The 15,883-nt window shown below is 44.6% G+C and overlaps 1 protein-coding gene across 4 annotated transcripts in view; it reads right to left on the bottom strand.

The window, feature by feature from the left end:
- The window catches only part of Pbld2 (phenazine biosynthesis-like protein domain containing 2), a 34,761-nt gene that overhangs the window by 17,380 nt on the left and 1,498 nt on the right, over positions 1-15,883 (bottom strand). For 3 of the 4 annotated variants that reach the window (XM_006513981.3, XM_006513982.4, NM_026085.2), the window contains exon 2: positions 2,202-2,345. In XM_006513981.3, coding sequence (XP_006514044.1) covers positions 2,202-2,345 — 144 coding nt within the window. Of the gene's footprint in view, positions 1-2,201; positions 2,346-4,816; positions 4,889-15,883 lie in introns of those variants that run through there. The other variant, XM_006513983.2, reaches the window with a different exon arrangement.

The raw sequence follows: 15,883 nt of genomic DNA, 5'->3' as shown, positions 1-15,883 counted from the left end.
GGGATCTTAAACTATACTGAAAGTTTCATTTCCTAGGTTTCAAAAATACGTGAGTCCTGGGCATGGCGGGGTACACTTTTAATCCCAGCTCAAAGAGACAAGGCAAGAGGAGCTCTGTGAGTTCAAGACCAGCCTGTTCTACATAGTGAGAAACAAACAAACAAACAAAAACAGCAAAATGACAAAAAAATAAAAATTATAAGTAACAGAAAACATATTTTAATAGGCAAGTGGATAAAGATGGAGAGGGCTAGAGAGATGGCTCAGGAGTTGAGTACTGGCTGTTCTTCCAGAGACTCCAAGTTCAATTCCCAGCACCCACATGGCGGCTCACAACCATCTGTAACTGTAGTCTGTAGCCTCTGATCCCTTCTGATGTGAGGATGTATATGCAGACAAAACACCCATAGACATAAAACAAATAATCCCAGCACTCAGGAGGCAGAGGCGGGTGGATCTCTGAGTTCAAGGCCAGCCTGGTCTACAGAGCAAGTACCAGTACAGCTAGGAAACTGTCTCAAAAAACAAAAACATTAAAAAAAAAAAAAGATAGGACAGATCCTTTAACTCCTTTGTTTATTGATGTTCTGGGGATAATCATAGTTATGTAACAACACAATATTATCTGGTGAATATTGAATATTTAAATCACTCACAACCCAAAGATTACATAGGTACATAGACTATGTTCCAAGTATATGTCTCTATATATGTATTATGTATGTATATTTATTTGTGTGTGTGTGTGTGTGTGTGTGTGTGTGTGTGTGTGTGTGTGTGTATGTGTGAATGGCATGGAGACCTGGGACAGATATAGTAAGACTTTTGACAGTCAATTCCATTCTACAATTGCTTGATAGGAAGCTGTGCTTGCCGGATTGAAGGTTCCAAATTTGGAATCTGGAATCTGGTTGCTAATTATTCTCCCACTAATCTTCCCAAGCTCTTGCATGAGTAGATAAAGCCTGGTAATTCCTTTACTCTCCGCATCTGGTGGAAGGCAATGGTTGGCTGCAAGGTTACATAATGAGTGCATAGCTGAGATGGGATTACAGCCACCCCTGTAGCCCAGAGAATCAGCTCCTTTATGCTAACTGCTCTTAGTCGAAGGGTAATACTGATTTTATTTTTGAGACATTTCTCATTAATAGTCCAGGCTGGCCTAGTGCCTGCTATGTAACCCAGGCTAGCCTCAATTCAGGATCCTACTCCTGCAGTTGCATCCTCTTTTTTATTTGGTGCCAGTTACTCTTTATTTGTGTGTGTGTGTGTGTATGTGTGTGTGTGTGTTTTGTGCCTTTGCACAGAGGTCAGAGGACACTTGGAGGCACTTTGTCCTTTCCTTCCACCATGTGGAACCTGGAGATCCAATCAGGTCGTCAGACTTGGCAGCAGGTCCCTTTACTGACTGAGGCATCTCACTGACCCCATGGTACATGAGCAGAGCTAAAGGCAGTTTGCTCTCTCCATTCACCTTGTGAGTCTCGGGGATTGAACTCAGGTCCTCAGGCTTGGCAGCAAGCACCCTTACCTGCTGAGTCATTCTGCAGGCCACTGAAGAGAATAGCTGCATTTCCGAGGTATAGATAAGGCTGAAGCCAGGCGTGATAATGAACCCTGCAATCCCAGACTCAACGAGGAGACAGGTGGAATCTGAGGGAGCCTGGGCACCATAGCCAGTCAGAGTAACACAGTGAAGACGGTCTCAACTACTGATGGACAGCCCAGAACCTGCCAAATGGTGCCTGCCCCAGAACTGCTCTAGTTGTGAGCTTCGTTTTTGATGCTAACTAAACAAAAACCTAATTCTGAAAGGCAATACCAGACGTTCTTTTATAAAATATTTGATTATTCATGACTTTTTATTTTTGCGAGATTGTTCTCTATATAGCCCAGGTTGGCCTAGAACCTGCTATATAGCCCAGGCTGGCTGCAGACTCATGATCTCCTGCCTTCTCCTTTGGAACACCAGAGTTGCAGGCATGCTGCTGCCAGGTTCCCTGCCTGGGAGTCTCTGTGGCTCTGACCCAGTCTAGGCACAGCCATTCCCTCATAACCTGAAGACATGGCCATCAGCGACATGTCACAGAACACAAGCCAAAGTGGCAAACACGCAGGATGGCCTCATGTCTTTTACAGATGTCAAGGGCTCTACACACATCTGGAAGTTCAGGCATGGCCCTTGAGAACCGCGTACTCACGCGCTCCAGGAGGCAGACTGCGGCAGGATTGCCCCGGAAAGCTGTCGCAGTGAACGCATCTGCTATGAAGATTGGGAGCTTCATTTTCCTCGCTGGCTCTGTCTGAGGGCTCCCTGCCCTGCTCGGAGCCCGTTTCACTTCCAGCTGTTAAGAAGAAGAAAAAGTTAATGTTTTACTCCATGTATAGACGTAGTTAATAGTTACCAGATAGAAAGTCATTGACTCCAACATACTTTGCACCTCAAGATGTGCACACCCCGACTTTTCAAAGCCTCTGCATTTAATTTGTTTTAAAATACTAACTGAAATGAAACAGTTTTAACCTTTGGCTATTTGCCCCTCTACCCCAACAGAACTCCCCAACATAATCACCCTCTGTCCCAGAGTAGCTGACACTAGCTGTGACAGTGACTTTAATAAAATTCATGAGACATCTGAGAGGCACGTGTTTTACAGTCTTCCCACATAGACTGTGTGTGTGTGTGTGTGTGTGTGTGTGTGTTGAGGATTAAAACTAGGGACTCAGCCAGATTTGTGGTACATGCCTATAATCTCAGCACTGGGGAGGCAGTGGCAGGCAGATCTCTGTGAGTTTGAGAAACCCTGTATTGGAACCCCTGCTCCCCCCCCCAAATGGAACAAAAACAAACAATCAAACAAAAAAACCCTCCCCAAAAAAACAGGGACTCTATCTTGCTAAGCAAAAGTTTACACCTCACAAAGTTCCCTATTTTTTTTTTTCTCTAAGAACTGTGGGGAACACGTTTTCTAACCAGGCTGCACACACTGGCCTGAGACACTTGGACCCGAGTAAGTCCTCTGCCTCATAATATCCTCCAGTACCCAGCTCTGGCTTTGAATGTGTTTTTAATGAAATTCATCACTGAAGAATACAATTCTGCCCTTCAGTGCTTGTTTTCTTAAGATTTCTAGAAATGCTGTATTGCTTCTCAAACCAAGAGAGTCCTTTAAAGGCTTAGGTCTCAAAGGGTCTGTCCAATAAGCTGTCTTACACTGTGCAATAAGATGTCACCAGCCCTCCACCCACAGCATACCCAACTTCTCTTCCTCAAAGCACTTGGGTTGCGTTTTGGCTCAGGGATCCCCAGAACTGCCTGTCAGGACAGTTCCATTCCCTTTGCCAGATGGCCAGCCTTCATGACTTCCTACAACTAATGGCGACAAGTCTCAACTAGGGAAAGATTTGGGGAGAGAGTTTTGTTCTCTGATTAACAGGAGCTGAGAGAACAGGCCACCCATCCTTTTTCTCGGAGCTGAACGTAGCTTTGATGCTGGCAATGCAGCAGCCTGATCAGTACACTGTGATTAGCTAAAAGATAGAAAGCTCGGAGACTAGCTCTGGGGGAAAAGGTGTGCTTTCTGATGCTGTAGTTAACCTGCTGGATGCCCCTTATGTGTTCCTACCTTTAAACTTCTCACCTAATACAGAGTAAAAGCCTCAAAGTTTGAAGCCATTGTTAGTACAGAAACAGCCAGAATAATGACTCCAAAGTTGTCTACATTGTAACTCCCAAGAACTCATAAGTATGTTTTGTTACCAGTGAGAGAGAATTAGGTTCAATCAGCTTATTATTCTGGATTAGCAAACCCCAGTAAGAGATATGTGTGTGTATGCATAGATGTATATATGTGTATATATAACATAACATATATGAATATGTGTGTGTATATATACATATATATATACACACACATATACGTATATGTATGTATATATGTATATGTATGTATATGTATGTGTGTGTGTGTGTGTATATATATATATATATATCATTACTGGAGATTGAACTCCAGGGCTTCAGGCAGGCAAGGCAAGTACTCTATCGCTAAGCTAAATCCCAAGCCAACAAGTATCTTTAATGGTAGATGTTGTTGTTGTTGTTGTTGTAAAAACAGGGTTTCTCTATGTAGTCCCGGCTGTCCTGGAACTCATTCTGTAGGCCAATGTGGCCTCAAACTCACAAAATCCACCTGTCTCTACCTCTTGAGTGCTGGGACTAAAGGTGTACACCACCACCATCCAGCTTTAATGGTGGATCTTTTTTGTGTTTTTGTTTTTGTTTTTGTTTTTGTTTTTTTGAGGCAGGGTTTCTCTGTATAGCCCTGGCTTTCCTGGAACTCACTTTGTAGACCAGGCTGGTCTCGAACTCAGAAATCCACCTGCCACTGCCTCCTGAGTGCTGGGATTAAAGGCGTGCACCACCACACCCAGCTTTAATGGTGGATCTTTAATGTGTGTATATATGATGGTATTCTTGGTTGTCAATCTGACAATTTGACTATATCTGAAATTAACTAAAACCTAAGTGGTTGGGTATACCTATGAGGGATATTTTTTTGTCTTTTTTTTTTTTAATTTAAGCAGCTATTAAAAGCCTTTTCCAGTATAAATTCTAGTGTTGTATCTGAGCATGGCAGTGTGTGTCTACAGTTCTAGCTTGGCTCTGATGTGGAGCCTGAGCCAAGAGGATTTGCTTACACCCAGGAGCTTAAAGGCAGCCTGGCCGACACAGTGAAATGCCATCTCAAGGAAAAGAGAATGTCCCTGTATTATCGAATCAGGACGTTAAGGGTGCAGCTCCTGTAAACAGTACCTTAGTTTGTTCCTTCTGAATGCAGTTAGACCCTGAAAGGCATTTATTCATATCCTATGCCCTATATGGAGGAGATAAAATATTAGGATTAAAATGTGATGGAGCCGGGCATGGTGGCACATGCCTTTAATCCCAGCACTTGGGAGGCAGAGGCAGGCGGATTTCTGAGTTCGAGGCCAGCCTGGTCTACAAAGTGAGTTCCAGGACAGCCAGAGCCATACAGAGAAACCCTGTCTCAAAAAAAAACCAAAAAATAAAAAATAAAAATAAAATGTGATGGAACTAATATTACACATTAAAACCTAACATAGCACATGTGTGTGTGTGTGTGTGTGTGTGTGTGTGTGTGTCTGTATCTTGCTTGCTCTGGGAAGCAGAGGAAAGCAGATAGTTCTCTATGAGTTTAAAGCCACCCTGATCTGCGTAGCAAGTTCTAGAGAGAATCTGTCTTTAAAAGAAGAGTTTTACATCAAGCAGCCCAGATTTTTTTTCTTAATTAAATCATTTTAAGTGGGAAGACCCACCTTTACCCCCAGATCTTTTGAGGTGACAATATCTACCTGTAATCCGGGCCACACTTCTGCTGGCAGCCAGTGTAAAGGAGAGGGGAGAAGGAAGCTTGTTTTCTTTGCCTGCTAGTTCTTACTCTACCTAGCAAGTCCATCCCTTCACTAGCATTAGAGCCGACTTCTTCAGGATTCTGACATATATACTGAAGACCAGTTAAGACTTCCAGCCTCGTGGACTATACAGCTTCTTGGACCCTCCATTGTTAGTCACTGTTGGATTAGCGGAACCACAGTCTGTAAGCCATTCTAATAAACACCCTTTATGCATATTATTTATTGATTCTATCTGTTCTGTACCTCTAAAGAATCTTGAATAATGCAATATACATACTGAATATATACATATGTAATACACACAAACACACACATACATATACATATATGTACATATATTCCAAATTAGAGCGGTTTGAAGATGCTATTCTTCTGGCTTCAAGATGGAGGAAGGCACCAGAAACTAAGCAACATGAGTAACCTTTAAGAGGTGGAAAGGCTGGGGCTGGTGAGATGGCTCAGTGGGTAAGAGCACCGACTGCTCTTCCGAAGGTCCGAAGTTCAAATCCCAGCAACCACATGGTGGCTCACAACCACCCGTAATGAGATCTGATGCCCTCTTCTGGTGCGTCTGAAGACAGCTACAATGTACTTATATATAATAAATAAATAAATAAATCTAAATCTTAAAAAAATGGAATCCTCACATAATGTCTTGTTTAAAAAAAAAAAAAAAAAAAAGAGGTGGAAAGGCCAAGGGCAAATCCTCCCCTCCTCCTTCCCACCCCCAAACCTGCAGAAGGAACAGATCTGTGTTAGTCAGCTCCAGATGCCATAATGAAATACCACAGACTACCTTAACCACAGGTTTAGGTTCTCCCAGCTCAAAGGCCAGGTGATCCAAGATCACAGTGTGGATCAGGTCCTGCTAAGGATGCTTTGCCGGGCTTATAGCAAACCCTTTTCTTGCTATGTGCTCCCACACCCTGATGGGGAGGGTTCTAGTGATTCGTTATCAAGGCACAAATTCCATCGTAAGGATCTCCCCCCCCCCATCATGACTCCATCTAACATTACTATCATCCCCATAGCAGCATCTACAAAATCCATCGCGCTCTGAGTGAAGTATCAGGACATTAACGTAGAGGAGATTCTGCTGAGTTCATGGCTCATCTCTTGCCAATGCCTGATTCTGAGACCTGTTTTAGACTTGTGACTTTGTGTTGAGATAGTAGGAAATGAAACTCAAACCCAGTTTGGAGCAATCCTGGACTGTACCGTGAGTACCTCTCTTGTTAATAAGTTCCTCCCTACTCCAACCTACAACCCAGCTTATTTGCTGAATCACAAAATGTGCAGGATTTCCCTCCACCAATCAGCAAAAAGTCAGTCACTCCCACATTGGACACTGGCTAGATAGCCTCTATTTTAATCCAATAATGTCACAGTCTACTTAGCATCAGACACTATGAGACCCCTTCACTCTCCACCCACACACTCACTCATTTCAGATGCCACTAACAACCCCAGACTCTGACCACTAGATTCCCCACAGCCCCTTCCTTGGGTTTAATTAACTTGGTGGGACAGCAGGGAGAACTCACAGTGACACTATGCTTGTATTTACCAGTTTAATATGAAGGCTATTTTAAAGCATGGCCCCAAAGCGATGCACAGGGAGAGGGGTAGTAGGTGCAAGGAGCTTACAGGCTACAGACCACAGAGGGTGATTCCCTGCTATTCTGGAGGCGTTCACAATAAAAACTCACTTGTAAACTCTGCCTCCAGAGAATTCAATAACACACAGCACTCTAGTACTTTCACAGTGTAAAAGTTCATTAACAGGGTGCTGGCAAGCCACTATGAACATGGATATTGGGGACATGTCTTGTTTTCATTTGGTTTAAAGAAAATAAAAATTAACCAGTGTCTTGATGTTTTCTGCGTTACAATAGCACTAGCCAGCAGCTTGTTTGCGATGGCAACGCCCCCACCTCCCCACTCCTCATCAAAAACTGGTTGGGTCCTTTCTTCTATACTAACTATACTTGATGAAATTGCACCAGATATTTATATTTTGAACTTTGAGGGTTTATATAGAATATAATCTCACAGTTAGAGATGCACCGATCTTTTTATAGAACCCTGTAGAATCTTGCTCTTTTGAAATTAGTACCCGTAATTCTCTAGTACTCGAGAGGCAAAAAGCTGGAGGTACAGGAGTTCAAGGCAGCTGGTCGGTGGTGGCACCCACCTTTAATCCCAGCACTTGGGAGGCAGAGACAAGCAGACCTCTGTGAGTTCAAAACCAGCTTGGTCTACAGAGCAAGAACCAGGATGGCCAAGGCTACACAGAGAAACCCTGTTTAAAAAAACTAGGGGGGAGGAGAGGGAGAGAGAGAGAGAGAGAGAGAGAGAGAGAGAGAGGGAGAGAGATTGGTTAACTAAGGTCATTGGGGTCAGCCTAGTCTACATGAGAGCCTGCCTCAAAAAAACCAAGCTGAATTTAGTAACTTGTGTCTGTAATACTAGCACCTAAGAGGCCGAGAAGGCTCACCATATGTTTAAGGCCAACCAGATCTATATAACGAGTTCCAGGGTGGCCTGAACTACAGAATGGTACCCTCTCTGAAACCCAACAAAACTGAGAAAAAGGGGAGGAGGGAGGGGGAGGAGGAGAGGGAGAAGGAGGAGACAACCACCATCATTCTGAAAAAATCTGACAGCTCCCAAAAGGATAAAATATGTCCACAATGAATTACAGCTTGGCTTCTCTGCTAGTCTCCTGGCAGACCCCCAGTAGCAAGGGTATTTTCTATTAACCTAATTTAGTTCACATAGTAAGAACAGCTTTTTTCTCCAGAATTGTTTGTCAAAAACAGTCAACCAACTGTTTCATAACATGATTCCTGCCTGAGCTGTAGGCGAGTTACTGAGGCAAACAATTGGCTTTAAGCAAAAGTTTGTAAGAAACAGCATGACATGAGACTTCATGATGCATCTATTTTCAAGGTTCATTTTAATGTGTGTGCACGTGTGCATCTGTAAAAGGCAAAAAGAGGACTCTGGATCCCCCGGAGCTGGAGTCACAGGGGTTTCTGAGCTGCCTGGTGTGGGTACTGAGACCTGACCCCAAGTGCTCTGCCAGAACAGCAAATGGGACCGGGCCTGATGGGGCACATCTTTGATTCCGGCACAGAAGAGGCAGAGGCAGGTGCGTCTCTGTGAGTTTAGGGCCAGCCTGGTTTACGTAGAAAGTTCTAGGACAGCCAGGGCTACACCGTGAAACCCTGTCTCAGAACAATAACAAAATAAACAACACAACAAAACAAATGAACAAACAAAAAGCAGCTAGTGCTTTTAACTGCTGGGCCATTTCTCCAACCCTGGAATGGGCTTACCCCTGAGAGAAGGAAGAAGAAAAGCCCTGTTGTGTTCCCGGGATTCTAGAAAGCAGCGCACAGGTGGACAGCTCTGGATTTACTCTAAAACCACAAGCATGAACACTGGAGAAGGCCTAAAGTGCTTACTTTAGCCACCTTGAGACTTTGTGCAAACATAAAGGCAAGAGAGTTCCTGTTAACTTCTCTTCCTTGTAACAAAGTAACTGAGCAAAACAACCTTAGCTTGGAAGGTTTCTACTGGCTCCTTTTCAAAGGGTTCAGGTACCACGTGGGTCAAAGGCATGGTGGAGAACAGCTCAGGGTATGGCAGCCAGAGAGGAGAAAGAGAGAGAGAGAGAGAGAGAGAGAGAGAGAGAGAGAGAGAGAGAGAGAGAGAGAGAGAGAGAGAATGAATGAATGCACTTGAGGAGGGGAGCTTTTATTCCAACTTCCTCCCCACCCCTGTAATGGGTAAGGGTAGCTAGTCAGTGCTGGTGCATGCCTTTAACCCCAGCAATTGGGAGGTAGAGTCAGTCGGATCTCTGTGAGTTCAAAGCCAACTTGGTCTACAGAGTAAGTTCCAGGATGGCCAAGGCTATACTGAAACCCTGTCTGGAAAAATGAGGGGGGTGGATATTAAGGTCAAGAAAACAAATAAACCAATTGAAAATGAGGTACAAAACTAAACAGTTCTCCAAAGAGGAAATGAGTATCTGAGAAACACTTAAAGACACATCCTTAGTCATTAGGGAAATGCCAACTAAAACTTCTTTGAGATTTCAAATCTTACACAAGTCAAATGGCTAAGAGCAATATGACGGTGAGGATGTGGGGTCAGGGGAACACTCATCCATTGCTGTGGGAGTACAAACATGAACAGTCACTATGGAAACCAGTGTGGCAGTTCCTCAGGAAGCTGGGAATAGATCTACCTCAAGATCCACTAGCACGCTCTTGGGCATCTACCTAAAGGGCTCTCCATCCCGCTGCAAAGACATTGGCTCATCTAGGTCCATTGCTGCCCTATTCATCATAGCCAGAAATTGGAAGCAGCCTAGCTGACCATCAACTGATGAACAGATGATAAACAGTGGTACATTTATACAATGGAATAGTATTCAGCTGGAATTTTTTTAAACAATCATGAAATTCAAAGATAATTGGGTGGAGATAGAAAAAAATAATTTCCCTGAGTAAGGTAACCCAGACCTGAAGAGACAAATATATGCACTTTCTTATATGTGGGCATTAGCTTTTAAGCTTTTGACAGGCATACTACAATCTGCATAAGCACAGAAGTTAGGTATAGAGTAAGAAACTAGGGGGAAAGGCAGGGTCTCCCAAGGCAGAGGAATAGATTATATAGTTATGAAAGACAGGGAGAGATTGGAACAGGAGTAGTAAGTGGAGAGAGTCAGGGAACAATTAACATGGATGGCCATTTGGAAACTGACTACAGCCAAAGCTTATTGAAATACATATAGATATGAAAGAACTAAATGGACTTACCAAATAACAGGGGGGACAAAGCTCCAACCAGATGTCTTTTGCTACTAAGTCAGACCTCCAGAGCCAGGAATGGGTTACACCTAGTTGAATTGTTGGCCAAATGAACCCCATAGAAACCTCCAAACAACTCAGGGTATTACCAAGACTATCGGTTGCTCTCCACAAAAGGATGGTAAGGCCCTACTGCCGAAGACAACACTTAGGTTCTCTTGAAGTTGAACCGGTGCCTAACCAGAGCCCACCCCCTACTTACTAGTGTTTATGAAACTGGCAGGTATGTCCTCTCCACACTACCAGAGGAAAAGGTAACCAAACCAGCTAGAAAACATTCTCTCCACAATGGTGACCTGCCTGCATGATACATGGGCACAAGAGTAGCACACACTACCATTATCTGATTGGACTCATGTCCCACTCCATGAAATGGAACCCATTTCCAACAGTGCCCAGATGGCCAGAAACCTTAGACTAGATAAGTCATGGACTTAGAGGAAAGCCCAATACTATTGTTCTGTTAAAGGCACCTCGCAATAAAATGACTCCAAGTGACATTCTGCTATACCCATAGATCAGTGCTTCAATCAGCCAGCAGCGGAGAAGCGTCCTCCTGCAGGAGATGGGGACATATACAGAGGCCCACAGTGCACAGTGTGCACAGAATGAGAGACTTTGAAACACTCAGGCCAGGAAAGTGGCGACACACGCCTTTAATCCTAGCACTTAGGAGGCAGAGGCAGGCAGATTTCTGAGTTCGAGGCCTGGTCTACAGAGTGAGTTCCAGGACAGCCAGGACTATACAGAGAAACCTTGTCTCAGAACACCCCCTTCTCCCCGAGCCCCAAAAAAGAAACACTCAGTTCTGAATGGGATGTCTCATCAAACCCCTCCCTTCAGGACTCCATACATTATTCAGAAGAGGAGGTAGAAAGATTATAAGAGCCAGAGGGGATGGAGGACATCTAGGAAAGCCTGCCTTCTAGACACAGTAAGAACTGTGACACATATATAAACTCACAGAGAATTCATGCAAGCACGGGGCCCCCACAAGTCCAAGCCAGAGGGAAAGTGAACACAAACTCCCATCCCTAACCAAGAAGCTATCTCCAAATGATAACCACTTGCAAAACAAAAACAAAAAACAAAAACCAAAAACTTAGTTTTCTCCGACAGAGTTTTACTGGTTATATAAATCACATCTATGGCCATGGCCATGTCCAACAGTTGATGGGCAACAGGAACCAAACTCAATGGTGTTTCTGAAGAGTTTTTGTCTACTATTGCTTTGGCGGGCTTGTTTGTTTGTTTGTTTGTTTGTTTGTTTCCTTACTGCTTACTGGTCCTTCGCTTGTGCATGATGATTTTCGATTTTATGGGTTTATGGTGGGTGGATGTGCGTGCACATGCAAGTGCATATATATGGGTTTTGTTGTTGTTCTTACTGTTTTTTGTTTGTTTGCTTTTTAAATAAAGAGAGAAAGAAGGTGTGGAAGGGTAGGGAGGTGGGAAGACCTGGGAAATAAGGAAGGGAAACCAACATCAGGATAGAAAAAAGAATTTTTCAATTTAAAGAGAGAGGGAGATTATTAAAACAAAAAGACAAACATCTAAGCTTCAAAAGCTAACAATAACAATAACTTTTATTTATGATTTTACTTGTTATTTTTTTACTTTGGCAGTGCTGGGGAGTGACCTGAGGATTCACAAGTTAGGAAGGTCCTCTACCACTGAGCTACACAGTTTGTGTGCACCACATGCATGTCTAGTGACCAAGGAGGCCAAGAAGGTTAACTGGAGTTACAGATGGCCGTGGGAATCAAATGTGGGTCTTGTGGAAGTGCGGCCAGTGTTCTTCACCACTGACCTTTCCTGTGGGGGGGGGGCGGGGGGAGGGTTGTGTGCTTACCGCAGAATGTGTGTAGAAGTCAGGGGACAACTTGTGGGTGTTGGTTTTCTCTATCTTGTGGTTCCCAGGGATCAAACTCAAATTAGCTTGGTGGTGGGTACTTTACCTACTGAGAGGGTGCTGGGCTGAAGTGCTGAGGCACCCCGCTCTGAGAGTGGGAAAGCAGCGCAGTCTAAGATATCGCAAAGCTGGAGCTGCTTTGGTGGGTCCCAGGGTCTACAATGAGGCCGAACCATGGGGTTCTCAGGCTCTTGGATGTCCAGGTGCTGCTGGGAGTCATGGGAGAGCAAAGAACAAAGTTGGGGGGGCCCGCAGGCTGGGGACAGCTCTGGCTTGTCCCAGCAGTGATTGTCCTTAGCTTGGCAGAGGCAGGCTTGGTGGCGGTTGTGTCTGGGAGCACAGAGAGGCCTTCTATGGAGAATTAATCTGCAGCTCCGTAGTGGAATGCCTTCTCCACGGCTCCCCACAGGGGATCTTGATGAAAGAGACAGTCCGAGGTTCTAAACAGTTTATTGGTTGTTCACGGTGGAAAATGGATGCATAACTGCTTTCTCAGGGTCTGACCGAGATTAAATACCTTTTGCAGGGAGAAATGTCTGTGAAAGGAAGCCTATTGACTAAGCCCTCAGCGCCTCCAGGTACCTCATTAGTTAGCATGGAGAACTCTGTTTTGAGCCTGTTACATTCATGTGAGGAGCATGACATGTGACAGGGAGCAGGGAGTCACCCAAGTCTGCCTCAATCTGCTCTACCTCACCAAACTTCCTAGCAGCCAACACACACATATGAAAATTTGCTGGAGTCTGGTATGTCACCAAGTCTAATCATCATTATTAATTTTACATGGAGAAACATAGGTGTTTAAATAATAAAAACTGTATTTATGTCTGTGGTGGTTTGTATTTGCTTGTCCCATAGGGAGTGGTACTGTTAACAGGAGGGGTGGCCTTATTGGAGGAAGTGTCTCACTGTGGGTGTGGGCTCTGAAGCTCCACCCAGTACAGAAGAGTCACGGATCAAGATGCAGAACTCTCAGTCTCAGCTCCCTCTCCAGCACCACTGTCTGCCTGGATGCTGCCATGCTTCCTGCCATGATAAAGATGGATTGAACCTCTAAATCTGTAAGGCAGCCCCAATGAAATGTTGGCCTTTATAAGAGTTGTCAGGTCATGGTTTCTCTTCCTAACAGTAAAACCCTAATTAGGACAGTGTCCCCCAAAAGCGTAAAGCGGGGCTGAGGAGATGCCTCAGCAGCAAAGACTGCTCACTGCCCTCAGAGAACTAGGGTTTGGTTCCTAGCACCCTATCAAGTGACTCACTGCCTGTCACCCCAGCTCCAGGGGATCCGCTGCCCTCTGGCCTCTGAGAGCTCTCCTGTGAAGACACACATAAACTCACCCAGGCACTCACTCGCATACACAACTTAAATCTTGGGGGAAAAAAAAGCAAGCTTAAAAGCTAGGTGTGGTGATATATATCTGTCAATAGCATGTGTGGATGGAAACAAGAATGGAGGATCCCAGAGTAGCCTGGGCTATGTAGCAAGTCTCCAAATGCTTCATATACACAAAACTATAAAATCGTGGTGAGATAAATGGTCTCTTATCCATGCCGAATCTTCTACAGTGTGACCCACTTGGACATTGACCCACAAGGCCACTGCAGTGATTCACTTTCCCTGGTTCTTTGGCTGCCACGGTGACCACTGGAGCAATCCAACACTTGGAACTATTTCCAAAGATTAGAGAAAGGAGGTCTGAGGATACAAGCACGCTAGGAAGGGTGGGTGCCTTCCAAGCATGAGGACAGGCGTTTGATCCACGGAAAAGAAGCTGGTCATGGGGGCAGAGACAGGAGAATCTCTTGGGGCTTGCTGGCCAGCCAACCGAGCCTAAGCAAACCGTAGACCAGTGAGAGTCCCTGTCATATTAAGAGGTGTATGGTGGGGACAGGTAGATGGCTCAGCAGCTAAAGGAGCTTACTGCCAAGCCTTAATGCCATGGGTTTGATACCCCAGACTCCGAGTGATAGACAGACAGAATGGAGAGACCTGAACCTCACACCTGTACCCTGCACTACACACACACACACACACACACACACACACACACACACACACAGTGTTAAAAAAACCAAAACCTGAAGCTGCTTGTGGGTTGGTCTCCATGTGCACACAAGCACCGGTACTCTCAAATATGGAGAATGACTGGGTTCCGGGCCTCCTGCTGTTAGGTACCATTTGTCTACTTAGTATCATACTAGATGAGGTCTTCTCGTTTCCATAGTTACCAGGGAAGTAATTTTAACAAACTCTCGAAAATGAAATCTTTGAAAGCCTTGTCGAGAAACAGTGGTGGCTATGTGAAGAAGGTGTTCGCTCTTTTAAAGTCATCAGATATTTAGTTCATAAGCCAAAGAAGGAATCCTTCACAAAGCCCTGTCAGAGTTGATGTTCCAAAGCCCTTAAACACAGACTAGACACAACTCCAATACAATGCTGTGGACTGTTTTGTTCTTGGCTTGTTTTCATGCAGGCAGAATGATCTGCAGTATCATTAGGGATCTATGAACACCGACGGTAGACTACTTTTTAGCTAATGTGCTCTGTCTGCCCCCAAGAGAATGCACTCTCAATTTCTTTCATTTCCCCGAAGGTCCTGCATGGAATTTTCCTACTCCCTTTATTCTGATGGAGTGACGCAGGGTGACTGAGCCTCGGATTGTTTTCCTCCAGGAGCTGTGGGCATTTCCATTTCCTTCTCCTGCTTCATCTTTTCTCTTTATACACTATAACAAAGATGGACTTCAGGGTCCCTCTGACCTCTATTCTAACAGGAGAGCACATGAAAGAGAGAGGGGGGGAGGAAGTGGGGAAAGGAGAGGGGGCAAGGAAAAAAGAGAGGGGAGGTGAAAAAAGCAGCTGGGAGCCCCGAGTTGTAACCGTCTCCATGGAAACAATTCCTTAGAGATCAATCTGGAAACAATTCTGTAGGCATCCCCGGAACAGCAGGGTCCAATCACACCAAGCTTTACAACAGGATTCAACTGGGTGAGGAAGGAGCAGGTTCTTTTTTTTTTTTTTTTTTTTTTTTTTTTTAAGGAAAATTAGTAAACTAAGAAGCTAATACAAATTACCTTTACCATGGTCAAATGCCTCTTTAAATGAAAACTTCCCTACTTGCTGTAACAAAAGGGCAAAAGGCCTGGAGTACTAATTTGAAGACCTAAATCTTCATAGTGGTAACCGGCACTCACCACAAAGAAATGACAGAGACACGCCTCCAAAGAAATGACAGAGACACGCCTCCAAAGAAATGTCAGCATTGGTTGAAAAGTCATACATTAGAGCCATCAAAACGAATTGAGGATTGTGGCCGATAACCACACAAAGTGTGTGCAAAGAATGCCAAATTCATTCATGCTGTAAGCAGACTGAATTCCAGGGGAAGAGGAAAAGGGATTACAGAATTCCACCTACCCAATCATGTTGAAAGAGTGAAAGGTAAAGGAGCCATGTAATTAAAACCCAATAGAAGAAAGGCCCTGGGAAGGTTTCATCCTAAGAGTTCAGCTTGGAGTACTGCTAATAAGCCAGTTCCCTTTAGGTTTGTTACCCCCTCCACCCCACCGCCCAGAGGCAGTGTTTCTCAGTGTAGCCCTGGCTGTCCAGGAACTCACTCTGAAGACCAGGCTGGCCTCCAACAAAGAG

This window comes from Mus musculus, chromosome 10, assembly GCF_000001635.26.
Source record: "Mus musculus strain C57BL/6J chromosome 10, GRCm38.p6 C57BL/6J".
Classification (NCBI taxonomy): domain Eukaryota; kingdom Metazoa; phylum Chordata; class Mammalia; order Rodentia; family Muridae; genus Mus; species Mus musculus.
Note: the sequence above shows the minus strand (reverse complement) of the source record. Positions and strands in the feature narration are given on the sequence as shown.